Consider the following 13,709-nt stretch of genomic DNA (forward strand, 5'->3'; position numbering starts at 1 on the left):
GATTTGCCTTAAACTTCCTTCAAAGAGATTTCTGGATGTGGATGGTACCTGCCCGCTGCTGCCTGGGTCGGAGGCCCATGGTGGGGGGGGGGGGAGTGGGGGGCGCGGCTAGCCCAACTCTGACCCGTACAGCCTGGGGTATGGGAGGTCCAACAAATACCTTCCGCCTCTAAAACTAAGTCAAACTCAGCACTTCAAGGGTATAAACTCATCAGAAATAGAACTGAAAGCCTTTTTTAAATTAGCATTAAATCCATTCTGAATAATTACCACTTGATCCTAAAACGTCCCAAATACCAAAACCTGACCTGTGCTGCAGGGTGTCCTGGGGGGGCGGGGGGCGGGGGGCTACCTGAATCGCTAAGGATGGCCAGATTCACTTCCAACCGTAAACCTCCAAGTAATAAGGAGCAGCTTCCCACTTCCGTCCTGAACTCTGTGAGCGGAAGGAAGGAAGCGATGGGGAGGCCTTGTGGTTACAAGCCGCTCAAATAAGCTTCCGAGACTGAAATCCGCCCCACCACACTTTATGTGCTTCCGAAAAACCACAGCAGAACCAAGGGCCGCGAGCAGACGGCTTCGCGAGGTCTGGGCGACGCGGAGGGAAAGCCCCGGGACGCGTGGGCCTGGAGAGGGCGTGGGGCCGCCGCTCAGCTCCCCGCAGCGGAGGGCTCCGGGGCTCCGGGGGCGCCAGCCGAGCGGGCAGGGGGCGTCTGGAGGGTCGCCCCGCGCTCGGGGAAGGCCTGCGGGCCCTTCAGCTGCAGGAGCACGCGGCTCAGAAGGCCTCTGAGCAGCCGCATTTCTCGGAGCAGCTGGTCCACGTCGGGTCTCAGGGCCCCCGCGGCTTCTTCCAGGGGCGTCCGCGGAGCGCAGGCGGCTGGCGCCACGGAGGCAGCTCTGCCCGTGGGGACCCGCAGGCCCGCTGAGGTGGCGTTAGGGATGGAAGTGACCGACGGGCCCGACGTGGACACCAGGGACTTTTGGAAGGAAAGCTGCCTGTTTCCGGGAGCCAAGGCGGCGGCCTGCGGGCTGGGGGTGGCGGTGGGCGAACCTGCGGACACCGGGTGCGCGCGGCTGGAGGCGTCGTCCCACCGCTGCCGGGGAGCCGGGGGCGGGGGAGCCCGGAGGGAGCGGGGAGACCGGGGGACGAGGCGCGTCCCGGGGGCGCGCGGACACTCACCCGGGCCCCGGAGCTGCAGCCAGGCGCTGCGCTTCCGGACGCTGCGGGAAGCGGTGGCCGCCTCGCACCAGTGCGACTCCAGCTCGTCGACCTCGTGCGCGGGGACCGTGTACTCGGCGCCCCAGTCGAAGCGGCGCACGGCGCGGCTGTACTTGTAGAAAGCGAACTGCAGCGGCGCCGCGCGCTTCCGCGGGTGCAGGCGCGTGTCGCAGCGCACCACGACGCCGCCCGCCTCCGCGCGGCCCGCCACCTTCAGCACCGGCGCCGGGAACAGCTCTGCGGAGAGGGGCCGGGCCGAGGACGCACGTCAGGGGCCCGGGAGCCCGGCCCACTGTCCACGGTGTCCCGCCAGGGCCCCTCGCCCCCGGGAAACCAAGGCCTTGTGGGAGGAAAGGCTTCTGAAACGTGGGAGCGGGTCCACGAGGGAGGGGAAGGCGCTTCTTGTCGCAGCCCGACTGACACCCAGCTTGGGTTCTCCTCCTGGAAGGAGGTCGCTGCGCCTGCCTCGTCCCAGTCCCACAGTGATCCCCACCATCGCGGCTGCCCCTTACGGGTTCCCCACTCAGAGTAAGAAGCAGGGATGTGGGGGAGAGGAGCACCCGCCTCCCCACGCACACACACCCCCACCCCCAGGCTGCAGGTCTGGTGCGCCCTCCCTGCGGAGCAGGAGAGGAGAAATTGCACGCGGTCTGGCAGAGAAATCCGCCTCGTGGCAGCTACTCGACCCTCCGCCCCTCCCTTCCCCAGCCGGTTCCCGACGCAGAGCTTCCCCGGGCTCGTTGGCCTCCCCCACCTTGCACGGTCACGGCCACCTTGGCGGAGAACATGGGCGCACTCTCCACCGGGATGCGCATGGTGCCGGAGCACTGGTAGCGCCCGCTGTCGCTGGCGCGCGCCTGCGCCACGGTGTAGTTGGCGCTGGAGGGGAAGTAGCGCAGGGCCTGGCCGTCGCGGTAGTAGTGCAGCTTGTAGACCACTTTGTCGTACCAGCCGCGGCAGCGCAGGACCAGCGGCTCGCCCTCGAACACCGCGGCGTAGGGCACTTGCAGAATCAGCCAGTCTAGACAGTCACACAACAGCCGGACTCCAAGGGAGGCCCCGCCCTGGGGTTCCCCGTTCTTCCCCGCCCCTCCCGTTACTGAGCGGCAGGCACCCACCTGGGACCCTCAGAACTGGGTGAGGAGGGAAGGGGACGCAGAGGTGCCTGAAACGCGGTCCCAGCCGCTAAGACAAAAGCCGCCAGAATCCAGGTCCAACTGCTGAGGACGGCTCAGGCCTTCCAGACCCGCCCTGCTTACCTGCCAGCGCGGCCCAGCACTCCCTCTGCCCCCCACTATCCTGTACCCTCCCATCTTGCATCCCTGGTGCTGGCCAAGTCCTGCCAAACTGGACTCGTGGGGAGGCTGGCCCTGCTGGGAGCCCAGAGCCTTGTACCTGCTGTTTCCTCAGCCAGGAAGACCCCTTCACCTGTTCAGTTGAGGTCTACCTGTCATGCAGCTCTAGGCTTAGACCATATCTCCCTTAGAAAACATCCTTCACCCCCAGGCGCCTCACACAGCATCTGGTGTCTACAGATCACCCCGGGCATCACAGGACACTGACTCAGCCAGAAGGAATTCTGCAAGGACCAGCCAGAGCCGGGATGCACTCCTAGGTCTGCAAGCAGTGACCACCATCTACCGTGGCCAGTGTCTCATCTGTACTCACTGTCTGTGTCCAACTAAGAAACGCAGAGTGGACATGAAGTGTGTATAAGTGATGGTCTGAGCTGTGAGCGATGGCCTTTGATTTCTGAACACAAACAGTGGATGACTGTGACATAACGCCCCACCGGGTAGCCAATCCTGTGCCCTGAGGCGCGGGCGATTGTTGTGTCTCTATCCTGTTTCAAAGCCTTAAGTATACCCCACCCCCGGGGGGAGGGCAGTTTCTTCATGGACCCCTAAGGACACATGTGTACATGTGTCTGTAACAGAATTTTGACTAAGTGTTCTGATCAACTGCTGCTTTTTCCTCTGACGACATGTTGTCATTCGTTTCTGATCTCCAAGATGAGCAGAGAGGTGGGTTCTATTGTTGTCCCCACTTTACTGATGGGGGCGCAAGAAGCATCAGTCTAGGGTGACGTTTCACACAGCTGCAGCAGCCAGCCTAGGGACCCCCACTTTCCCTGCTTTGCTTTGCCCTCCCACTCCCCCAATTATGTCAGTGTCCCAGGTCCTCACAGCCTCTGCTCTTCAGAACTAGTCTCAGAGACAAACAGGAATGGTTTATTTGCTGTCCACTGTGGCAGGAGGGTGAGGGGAGCCTTTGGGGTCAAGCAAATTGTACTGCACGCCTCACAAAGAGCTACACAGCCCCCCACACACACACACTCCAGAGACCTGAGAGCCTCTGCTTTCCTTCCTTGATGGCAGTGCCCCAGTGTCCTCTCACAGGTGCCAGTACCACCTGAGTGGCGTGCTGCCCTTCCCCCATGCGGACACTCACCGTTGGACACAGACAGGTGGACAGGGTCGCTGACAGGCGCTCCCCGGGTCTGGCACCGATACACCCCCGGGGTCTGCACCTCGATGCTCCTCCCGTGAGAGGGCAGCAGCAGGTGACCCAGGTACCAGAGCGTGCTGATGGGCCGCAGCTCCACCACCAGCGGGTGGTACCCATCACACCGCAGGGTCACACGCTCCCCCTTGAAGATGGTGGTCCAGGGTGGGTGCACAGACAGTGTGGGCTTCTCCAGCGTAGCTGTGGCATGCGGGAGGGGCCGATGCGGACAGGGGGCCAAGGTGAGGGGCCCAGAGACTGCTCTAAGGTGGGGCAATCTCAGAAAACTCCTGCTTCCAGGACCCAGCTGGTGACACCACCCATCCCTGCAGGGGCAGAGGCCACATGGGCTGGAACCGGGTCCCTCCACTAGCACCCACTGCTGAGTACCTACGGGCAGACTGAGTCACAGGGCTGGTGGAGGAGGGGACAGCCAAAGGTGGGTGGCACAAGCAGGTCACTCAGGGGGCGGTGTGGGCGGTGCGTGACACTCACCAGCTTGTCCACTGCTTGGAGCTGTGAGACGAGGAGGAGGGAGGAGAATGTTGGAGACCAGGGGAAGGAAGGGGCTGTCTTGACCAGAGGAAAGACTCAACAGGAATCGAGCCCTGCGTTCCTTCTGCCTTATTTTCCCAGCCTGAGAAAGCCCCTTCCTCCTTACCCCTCCAGGATACCGAAATGCTTGCAGTCGAGGTCGCCCATCCCCCAGCACACACACACGCACATGCACACGCACTCGCACGTGCACACGCGTGCACACACACTTATGCGCATACATGCACACGCGCACACACACTTATGCACGCACATGCACACGCACACACGTATGCGCACACACGCACACACTTATGCGCACGCACACACTTATGCACGCACATGCACACACACATGCGCGCTCACACACATGCACACACACGCACCTGCCCACACGCCTCCACACACCCACAGTCCTTGTGCCCCGTCACCTCCTCCAGGACTCACCCAGGAGCAGGAGGGCTGCCAGCACCCACATCATGGGCCTGCTGGCAACTGCAGGACAATGGGGACGCTGCGTGGGAGGGATGACAGAGGACGTCCTGTGCTGACCACTGAGGACTGGCGGACGCTGCTGCTTCTGATTCCTGACGGTGCTGCAGGGGACAGCAGGGGACAGGCTGGCTCTGTGTCAGCCATCAGGCGTCCCAAGCACCAGCTGTGCCACCTACCACCCAAAAGCGGCCTTACTGCTCGGACCAGCCCTACTGCTGTGGGGGCCTGCCGAGCACAGCCTGTGCCCTCTGAGAGCCACATGGAACCGCTGGCTCTGGCAGGGGACCCTCCCCCCAGGGGGCCCTGTGAGCCTCATAGAGGAAGCCCATCCTCATGTCCTCAAGGTCCCCCCCAGGGCCTTTGTTCTGCCCACTCCCTGAGGACAGACACTCGGGGAGGCCTAGTGAGGTTCGCCCAGGCTCCCTGCAGCCGTGCTCACACCCCCCACAGACGAGCAGACAGGAAGACAGGACTCGAGTGTCCAGCCAAGGACAGAAATGTCACGTTTCCCCTTTTTTCTCTTTTTCTGAAGCCCTAAACCCTCAGAAGCCAGAACACCCTTCTTTCCTGCCCACTGCAGTGACCTCGGCCTGTGCACCCCACTCACTGAGCCTTCTTTCCTCCTTCCCTCCTTCCTCCCTTCCTCACTCCCTCCCTCATTTCCTTCCTTCCTTCCACCTGCCCCCACGCCCCCAGTGACACCCGTACTCCTCACCTGTGGCAGAGAAGTCCCTGCATCAGCCCCTCAGAAGCCTCTCCCATCTGCCTCCCAGCCCCGCTGTCATGTGACACCCCCCCCCAGCCCCGAGCAGTGGGGAGCCCAAACCCCCTGTCAATACTTAATGAAGTTTCCAGCCCGATAGTGTGTCTCCTTGCATAATCTCCTGCCCGCCCTGGGCACCTCCTTCCCTGGGAACTCTGGCAGGAAGGACAGAGCCAGACAGCGTCACCTCCCCTGAAGGCTGCCTTCCCCTCGCCTTGCTGAGCCCAAAGCTCCGCTCCAGGGATCCGCTTGCTAACAATGCACGTGCCTCTTAGGAGAGGCGCTCCGCCCCCAGCTTATGCTGCCCCTTCAGGCCCTGTATTGAGAGCAGCTTTTGATAAAAGAGAGAGGGGTCACCTGGGTCTGGGATTGCTAAAGTGCTCAGGAGTGGGGAGGGGGAGAAGTAGGCCCTGGGAGGGGGTCGCAGACTGCCTGCTTCAGGAGCGCACCCCCACATCCGGCCGGCGGAGCGGGGCTCCCCGCGTCACCCACAGCTGCCCCCGAGGTCTGATCTCCTCCCAGGCTCCAGCTGTGATGAGATGTAGGGAGCCCATCAGCAGCCCCTCAGCCCACACCCGCCGACTCTCCTGGCTTCTCGTCACAGGACATGGTCTCAGCCTCCTCACCAACCCCACAAGAACCCTGATTCCACCAAACGTCACAAAGTGCCCTGAAAACCCCACAGCCAGCGGCAGGGCTCATCTCATGCAGCGCTCAGAGCTGGGCCGGACGAATCTCCCACCAGCGTCTCTTACCCTAGGCCTTCTTCTCCGTTCCCCCCAACTGGCGCCTTCTCCTCCTTCAAGGACTGTTCCCCACAGACTTCCTAACTCCTCTCCCCTGTACCACACAGAAACTTAGCAATTGTCATTCGTTACCTGAGCAACTCGTTGAAGCCTACCTATCACGATATAATTTCTAGACAAGATGTGCCACCATATGACAAGAATTCCATGAGTAACTGTCCTCAGGGGTGACGATGACGGGGCGCCAGCTCGCCCTCAGCGAGTGCCTAGCGTGTGACAGGCACCAGGCTGCGTGCTTTGCACATACCGCGTCCCAACACTCGCAGCGTAATGCCCAGCATGGTTCTACTCCGTTTCTTTGTGGCATGTCTGCAGCGGCCACATACATACCTTTTGTGAATCATTGTGGGTCAAAACTGCACACAGAATAACTGACACAAAGAAAGGACCCAGTGGGTGACATGGCACCCGTGATTTAGGAGAGCGTTGGCTGAGGTCGTTACCACATCATGTGGCAACGGTCCTGCGGGGTCTGTCAGGCTGGCTGTCGCTGAGACCCTGCCTCAGCCGTCCACACACAGGAAGAAGCATTATCATGGCGCCAAACAGGTGAATGAACGTTTTTGAGAAAAATAGTTCAGAGACAACGTAATTAAATAACTGCGGCCCCAGCGGCACTGCCCTCCACACAGCTCTCTGCGTCCAGAGGACCCGTGGGAAGCTTCCCACCCAGCTGCAGCTGTCTTGGGGTGGGGGGCTGCAGTCACGGACACTGACGCGTGTACCTAGCAGATCATAAACTCAGGCAGTAGCAGAGGCCAGCCAGGTGCCAGCGTGTAAATGACAGTCGCTGGGAGGCTGGGGGGGAGGGGGTATGTTGAAAGGCAAAGCCACCGCCCCCCCAGTCCAGGACCGCTTCTGTTAGGTGGGGGCCAGGCAATCCTTTGTTGTGGGGTTCTGTGTATTAGAGGATGCTTAGCAGCACCCCAGTTTTCTACTCAGTGGATAGATGCCAGGAGCACCCCCACAATGTGACAACCCAAACTGTCTCCAGACATTGCCAAATGTCCCCTGGGGGGTGGGGAGTGAGGGGCTTGTCCCCGGTGGAGGCTGCTGCCTGAAGTCAATCTCTGCTTCTCTTCAGCCCCCGGGCTCCGCTCGGGGCAGCAGAAGCCAATCTCTGTTCGAAAGAGCGCAGGGTACGCTGTCACATCAGGAGAGAGTACACAAGCACAGCTCAGCTCCAGCCGTCACTCGGTCCAAATTTATTTGGACTCACCTGTCTCCGCTACTCTAACAAGACACGGGGCAACCTGCAGAACTCCTTGTGTGTATGTACAGGGCAGAAGGGGAGATAGAAAGAGCTGGATTTGGGGGGCGGGGGACAATGCCGCAGGCAAACTGTTCACTCGTATTTGGCAGACCCCTTCGTGGTCTCGAACTTCAGGCGGCCAGACAAGTCCCTCAGCTGCACCACCAGGTGCCCAAGCAGAGCTCTCACGTCCTGCATTTGTTTGAGAAGAAGGTCTGTCTTGTGGTGCAGGTGGGGGTCCGGCCCCTGCAGTGGACAGGAGTGGTCTGGGGCCTCAGAGGACGACGGGGGTGGTGCAGGCTGAGGCCCCGGGGGGTCTGTAGCCGTTTTTCCTGGAGCAGCAGATTCTCGAGGAGCTGGGCTCAGGGCGAGGGGCGTAGCAGGGCTGGGGGGACCTGGGTGGGGGCAGGAGACACACACCAGTGACGTGTGGCCGGCCCTGCCCTCACACTCCTGCTCAGCCGTCCTCCCTCTCAGCACAGCCGTGGGCCCAGGGCAGCAGAGGCTGCACCCACGCCTGGACCTGAAGCCAGGCTACCTCTGGGGGGGCCTTCGGCGCGCGGCCTCGCCACTGGGGCACTGTGGCCCTTCCCTGCCGGGGGTGTGGCAGCTGGCCTAGGCCAGCCTCCTCCCTGCTGTGACACTGGTGTCATCCCTCTCCCTGTGCAGCTGCCAGCGCTCGGAGACACCTCTGGAGCCCCTTGAGTCACCCGCCCTTCAGGTTGAGCCTCTCCTGTCCTTTCCATTAATTTTCTAATGATTTGGCTCCAAGCCCCTCACTCCCCTGCACACCCCCTCGTGTATTTCGGGTCACGAGCAGCCTTCTTAATGGGTTCCCAGGGCTGAGCGCACACTCAGACTCCCGTGTCCTCACCTGGATGCTAGATTCGCACAGCGCACAGGGCTCGCTCGGGGACGTGAGGCCTGGAGGCAGCAGCCGTGGGGCTGGGTCAGGCCTCGGTTTGGTGAGGTGTCACCACAGTCTGAGGGAAAAGTCCCCTATGTGTGCTCGGCCGTCACCAGGGCCCCTGGCTCACCGCCCCTGCCTCCTCTGTGTCCCCGGAACCCTAGCTGAGGGCCCAGCCGTCCTGCCGCCCGTCACACACGTGAACTCACCCCGCACCCTGACCTCCAGCCTGAGGCTCTCTTTCCAGACGTGGTTGTCCTCCGTGGTGGCTTCACACCAGTAGGACCCAGCATGGGCCTCAGAGGCCGCGGGGATCTGCAGCTCTGGGGACAGGTCCCAGCCACGCACGGTCTGGCCGTCCTTGTGGAAGGAGAAGAGGAGGAGGACGGTTGACCTCTGCAGGGGCAGCTTCGTCTGGCAGCTCAGCATCACCGTGTCCCCCTCCTGGGCCTCGGCTGAGGGGGTGGCTCTGAGCACTGGGGCCGGAAAGAGTTCTGGGCGAGAGACAGGCCAGGGGGGCGAGTCAGGCCCCACGCGGGGGGATGCACAGCAGGCCAAGGGCCCAGCCACACTCCCCACCAGGAACAAGCTCTCAGGAAAGTTCCATCCGAACCTCTCGTCACGTGGCCCGTGCCAGAAAGGACCCTGACAGCCGCCCGAGGGGCGAACACTGGGGCGCGTGGGTCTGCGGGACGGGAACCGGGGACTCGGACGGGCCGGTGACTTAAAAAGGCAGCAACCTGCTCCTTGGGCTTCAGCGACCCACCTTGCCACCTCACGGAGACGAGCGGGACCTGTCGCCCACCCCCCACCTGCCGCTGCCACAACCGCATTGCCTCAGCTCTCACCTCGGACTGTGATGGCCACGGGAGGCGCCGTCTCTGGGCTCCCGGGACCTGGGCTCCTGAAGACGGCGCTGCAGTGGTACTGCCCGCTGTCTGCCTCTCGCGCTGCACCCATGGAGAGGTCCCGGTGAGGCCCAGGGGGACCCAGAGCCGAGCCGTCTCGGTAGAAGGTGACCTGGGTCAGTGGCCAGTCCTGCCAGGCCTGGCAGCGCAGAACCAGTGGGTCCCCTTCAAACACCGGCAGGGCGGGACCTTGGAGGATCAGCCAGTCTGTGACCCAAAGCAAGCGCTGAGTGTCACCGACTGCCATCCTTCGGAGCTCCCCAGTGCTCCCACAACAGGCCCCCTAAACTTTCTCTGAGGGTCCACGTGACTCACTGACTGGGAGCCTGTAACAGCTCCTCTGGGGCCCAGGACTGAGGGCACCCTGGTTTCTGGCTGAAGATGGGGACAGAGGGATCTCATCTATGGCCAGCTTCCTGGGCGCTGTGGGTCCCAAAGGAGAGGTTTGGGACGTGGGAGAAGGAGCAGGCCTCCTCACCGTAGGACACGATCAGATGGAAGGGTTTGCTGAAAGTGTAGCTCTTGACGTGGAAGTCCTTGTCCCTTGGCTCCTCCCAGTCGTCACCGGCGTGGCAGCTGCTGTCCCGGGTGCTGATGGGTCCTTCACACTGAAGCGTCTCAGAACTGGCCACTGTGGGGGGCATGGTCCGAGAAGGACAGAAAAGGAGGCTGGACCTCAGAGAAGGAGGACAGGACACCGTCCCCCCAGAGGGGTTTCTCCCTCCCCTGGTACAGCGTCGTTTTTAGTGTGAGACCCACGCGGGCCTCAGAGGGGTACTTCCACTTGACTCACTGGCTTCCAGGCACTCGGGGAACGGACTGTGGTTTGGGGAAGAGGGAGGGGTGAGGTAGCAGGATGGGGATTCGCCAGCATGACATCCAGCGGCTGGGCAGGAACACAGAGGCCAACACACCGATGGCTCAGCACCAATGGACACAGGGCAGCAGGGAGGGGACGCGGTCCGAGTCTGACACCCAGCTGGTGTTTGCTGCGGGCCACAGCATCTTACTGCATCATCACAAGTTTCCAGGCACGTGCCTTCACCCCCACTTCATAAACCGTTAAGAAACAGGCTGAGACAACTCCATGAACTTGCCCAACGTTGAAAACGAGAGTTGGGGATGGACAAGGGAGTGAGGTGTGTCCGAGTCCCACGTCATGCTGCTGTCACCTCGCCGTTCAGACAGGACCTACTGCAGCCCTCGGGCCTTCCTGGGGGGAATTTCGTCCACGTTTTCAATTCCCAAACTCCACTTAGCTCTTCGTCTTGGACCGTTACCCACCGAACTGCTTTAGTGCCTCGTGTGTCTCTCCTGCTGCCTGCTCCCCCTTTCAGACCTTCGTCTTTCAGCCACTGTCCCCGGAATGTTCCCTGGCGGCAGCGTCCTTTCTGTGTCCTTCTCTCTACCCCGACCCTCTACCCCCAGGCTGTACTGGTAACGACGGGAACAATCCTTTCTTTGCTTCTGGTTGACACTTAGAGCTGTGGATTCCCTCCACGTCTCCTCAGCCCCTGGCTCCGTGGTTGGCCCAGGCAGCGTGAGTCCACTTCTCCCGGGGGGCTCCCTAGTCCCCCGCTTCTGCTTCTTACCCTCCCTAGTCCCCCGCTCTGGCCCTGTGGCCACCCACACGCCTCCCTCCTTCCCCCGCTTCCTGTCCCCCATTCCCAGAGGGCCCGTCCTCTGCTTCACCCCTGGCCGCTTCCTAATTCTCTCTCATCAGCACCAGGTGCCTCCTCGAGATGCTCTCTCAGCCCTGTCACCACTCTTCTCAGTTCCTCCACTGCCGGTCGGCTGGGCTCAGCCTCCACTCCCTTATACACACAATGAAACCTGGCTGGGCTACCGGGTGCTTGCACTGAAACAGCTGTGTGGTAGGTTATCATTATTCTCATTTTACGAATAAAAAAACCAAATCCAGAGGTATAAATAGTGACTTTTCCAAAGTGACATAGAGCTGGTAAAAAGAAAAGAAGGGGTTGAAAGCAGGGTATCTGACTCCATGTCTGCGTCCTTGTCACACACCAGTGCTGCGTCTTCACACCGCCACCCAGCCCTGACCCCGTGAGCTCAGTAAAACACCTCAACAAAACGACTGTGCCTGAGGCGCCAACGCCAGACGAGACAAGGCTAAGAACAAGGGCAAATGGCCTCGCCCGCCTCGCTTCGTGGCCACTCAGACACATGAAGACATTATTTCAGCACGAGGAGGAAAGCGACAAGAGAGGGGAAGAGGGGGGTTCAGGGAAGGCTTGCTGGTGAAGGTGCCCCAGGCTGAGGGCTTGGGCTGCCTGGATGTGTGTGCATGAGGGGGCGCGGGGGCTCATTTCAGCAGAGGATGCAGCGTGCGCGACGCTTGCAGACAGGCAAGAGTGAGCATGTGACTCTAGCGGGCTGGGCTTTATTGGGGCGAAAGCGCAGGCTCAGGGGACAGTACTGGCTGCAGAGGCTAAGCAGGGGCTGGCAGACAGGAATCACGGAAGTCACTGGCTGCAGAGTGCAGGATGCAGGGTGAGTAGGACGTCACCGGGCCAGCCCGAGTCAGGAAGGAGGGCCTGTCCTAGCACAGTCGCTATGTTTCAGGGAAGGGACTGGCTCCAGGGACACTGCGAGGGTAAACTTTGAGGAGAGGAGGAGTCGAGTGCGTCTGGGTGGATGCCCCTGACTGAGATCAGAGATGGCGAGAGATGGGACGAAGGTGGGGTGGGCGGGGGGCACCACCAAGGGGACAGACGGTCTCTGCTCTGGTCACGTCGTACGGCCACACCTGTGACACGTGCAGGGGGACGTGTCCTGTGCAAAGGTGCAGCTGGAAAGCGTGAGCAGCGCTGGAGGTGTGCTTTAGGCTGGGTTTACAGCTGTAGGTACGATGACACTGACAAATAAGCTCGCGAGGGAGACGGCGTAAAGAAAGAAGGGCAGGGAGGCAGGGGGCAGCTGCAGAAACACAGGCCAAGGGGAAGACAGGAGAAGCCAGCCAAAGGAACCTCAAGGTGGCTGGAGTACAAGGAGATGGCGTCGGGGGCAGGGCAGAGGGCGCCAGGACGGGATAAGTGACCAGCAGCACCCACACAGCAAAATGTCCCACAAGATAAGAACGTAAAGCGTGAGAAGGCCCAGCCAGCACAGAGGTCATCGCCTGGGCTGGGGTTACCCCGGGGAGCCAGACCATGAGCACAAGTGAGGAAATGGAGGGAGCAAATGCAGGCTACTCCTCATCTGCAAAAAGGAAGAAAAGGGTGGACGTTGTCACCAAAGAGGGCATCACAGCTGAGGGGACTCTTAGGGTGGAAAAGGCTGGAAAAGTTTTACGCTCAGAGCTGTTCAGTCCTGCACACACACTCCCTATGTCTGCTCTATTCCCCACGTGGAGGGCCAAAGGCAGCCCACGGCTCTTCCCCTGGGTTCTTCCCGGCGTTAGGCCAACCCCGTCCCCATGGCAACGTCCAGGCACTCACTTACCCAGGAGCATCTGGGCTGTCCAGAGCACAGCGGGAGGGAAGGGGGCCCAGGCCGCGAGGACACCGCCCAGCTCCATGGTGGCCAGGGGCAGCTCTCCTGCAGCCTCAAGCACCCTGATGGTCTTCAGCATGAAACCTCTCAAATTAGAAAAGAGGAAGTAAGTCTAACTGTCTCATCTCCTCGCTTCTGGGGCCTATTTTCAACTCTGTGATTGGCTTTCGTCATTCAGATCTGGGCAGGTTGGTCCCAGCACCCTCAGCATCCTCAGGGTGAAACGACAGCTGTCCAGTCACCCATGATGCCCATGGAGCTCAGGGCAACAGCCGGCCGTGTCACTGGGGAGACAGCTGGGGAGGAGGAGGCGCTGGCCTGGAGTCCCCACGGGAAACGGCTAGGAGGGCAAGGGGGGCGTCAGCGTCCTGTCCTGTCCTGCCTGCCTTTCATGTTTCTGACGACCAGAACTGAGCAAGACAGGGAAAGAAGGTGTAAGGATGCCAAGGCAGGCCGGACTCGTCCCACACAGGCTCCAACCACATTTGCACGCACGCTTCTCGGACTCGGGCCTCAGCTGTCTGTGGCACCAAGAGGCTGCGTGGTGTCAGTGGGAACTAAGCACGGGGCAGAGACAGTCCCCGGGGAAAAAGAACATGGCTGCCCGGGCACCAGGAGGCAGCCTGGGGTCAGGCCCAGTCGCTCTGCCCTCGGGGTTAGATGCAGGAGGCACCTGATAGCCTCAGAAACCCGAGAAGAGCCAGAATGGGTGCAGCGTGGAGGCCACAGCAGCTCCCTCAGCTCCAGGAGGCCTCGTGGGAGCCGTCCCTGCCTCTGAGTGTCCCATCTCACAGGGACCAGCCTCCT

General features: G+C 61.4%; 2 protein-coding genes across 3 annotated transcripts; both read right to left on the reverse strand.

Annotated features, from left to right (window-relative positions):
* Nucleotides 1–366: 366 nt before the first annotated feature.
* FCRLB (Fc receptor like B) lies at nt 367–4,820 on the reverse strand. Its single transcript, XM_019660643.1, has 6 exons — nt 4,706–4,820; nt 4,220–4,240; nt 3,671–3,925; nt 1,974–2,240; nt 1,181–1,456; nt 367–1,051 (listed from the first exon to the last, which is right to left on the reverse strand). Exons 1-6 carry the CDS (start codon nt 4,737–4,739, stop codon nt 651–653), a joined length of 1,254 nt encoding a protein of 417 aa, XP_019516188.1. The 5' UTR covers nt 4,740–4,820; the 3' UTR covers nt 367–650.
* Nucleotides 4,821–7,446: 2,626 nt separating this feature from the next.
* FCRLA (Fc receptor like A) lies at nt 7,447–12,981 on the reverse strand. Of its 2 annotated transcripts, none has more exons than XM_019660644.1 (5): nt 12,852–12,981; nt 9,868–10,020; nt 9,330–9,596; nt 8,691–8,975; nt 7,447–7,969 (listed from the first exon to the last, which is right to left on the reverse strand). In XM_019660644.1, exons 1-5 carry the CDS (start codon nt 12,979–12,981, stop codon nt 7,668–7,670), a joined length of 1,137 nt encoding a protein of 378 aa, XP_019516189.1. In that variant the 3' UTR covers nt 7,447–7,667. The 2 variants fall into 2 exon arrangements, with proteins under 2 accessions (XP_019516189.1, XP_019516190.1); XM_019660645.1 differs by lacking the exon at nt 7,447–7,969 and adding an exon at nt 8,041–8,557.
* Between the last annotated feature and the right edge of the window lie 728 nt (nt 12,982–13,709).

The sequence above is a fragment of the Hipposideros armiger genome, unplaced genomic scaffold (assembly GCF_001890085.2).
Source record: "Hipposideros armiger isolate ML-2016 unplaced genomic scaffold, ASM189008v1 scaffold_324, whole genome shotgun sequence".
Lineage (NCBI taxonomy): Eukaryota > Metazoa > Chordata > Mammalia > Chiroptera > Hipposideridae > Hipposideros > Hipposideros armiger.

What these genes read in the sequence shown, in the direction of transcription:
- FCRLA (XM_019660644.1), bottom strand. Translation starts at nt 12,981, where the DNA reads ATGCTGAAGACCATCAGGGTGCTTGAGGCTGCAGGAGAGCTGCCCCTG. An exon ending in CGTGGCCATCACAGTCCGAG is followed by an intron (nt 8,976 to 9,329) that starts GTGAGAGCTGAG and finishes TCTCTCGCCCAG; the next exon opens with AACTCTTTCCGGCCCCAGTG. An exon ending in GCTGGAGGTCAGGGTGCGGG is followed by an intron (nt 7,970 to 8,690) that starts GTGAGTTCACGT and finishes GCCCCCACCCAG; the next exon opens with GTCCCCCCAGCCCTGCTACG.
- FCRLB (XM_019660643.1), bottom strand. Translation starts at nt 4,739, where the DNA reads ATGATGTGGGTGCTGGCAGCCCTCCTGCTCCTGG. An exon ending in GGCAGCCCTCCTGCTCCTGG is followed by an intron (nt 4,241 to 4,705) that starts GTGAGTCCTGGA and finishes CTCGTCTCACAG; the next exon opens with CTCCAAGCAGTGGACAAGCT. An exon ending in GGTGGCCGTGACCGTGCAAG is followed by an intron (nt 1,457 to 1,973) that starts GTGGGGGAGGCC and finishes CCCTCTCCGCAG; the next exon opens with AGCTGTTCCCGGCGCCGGTG.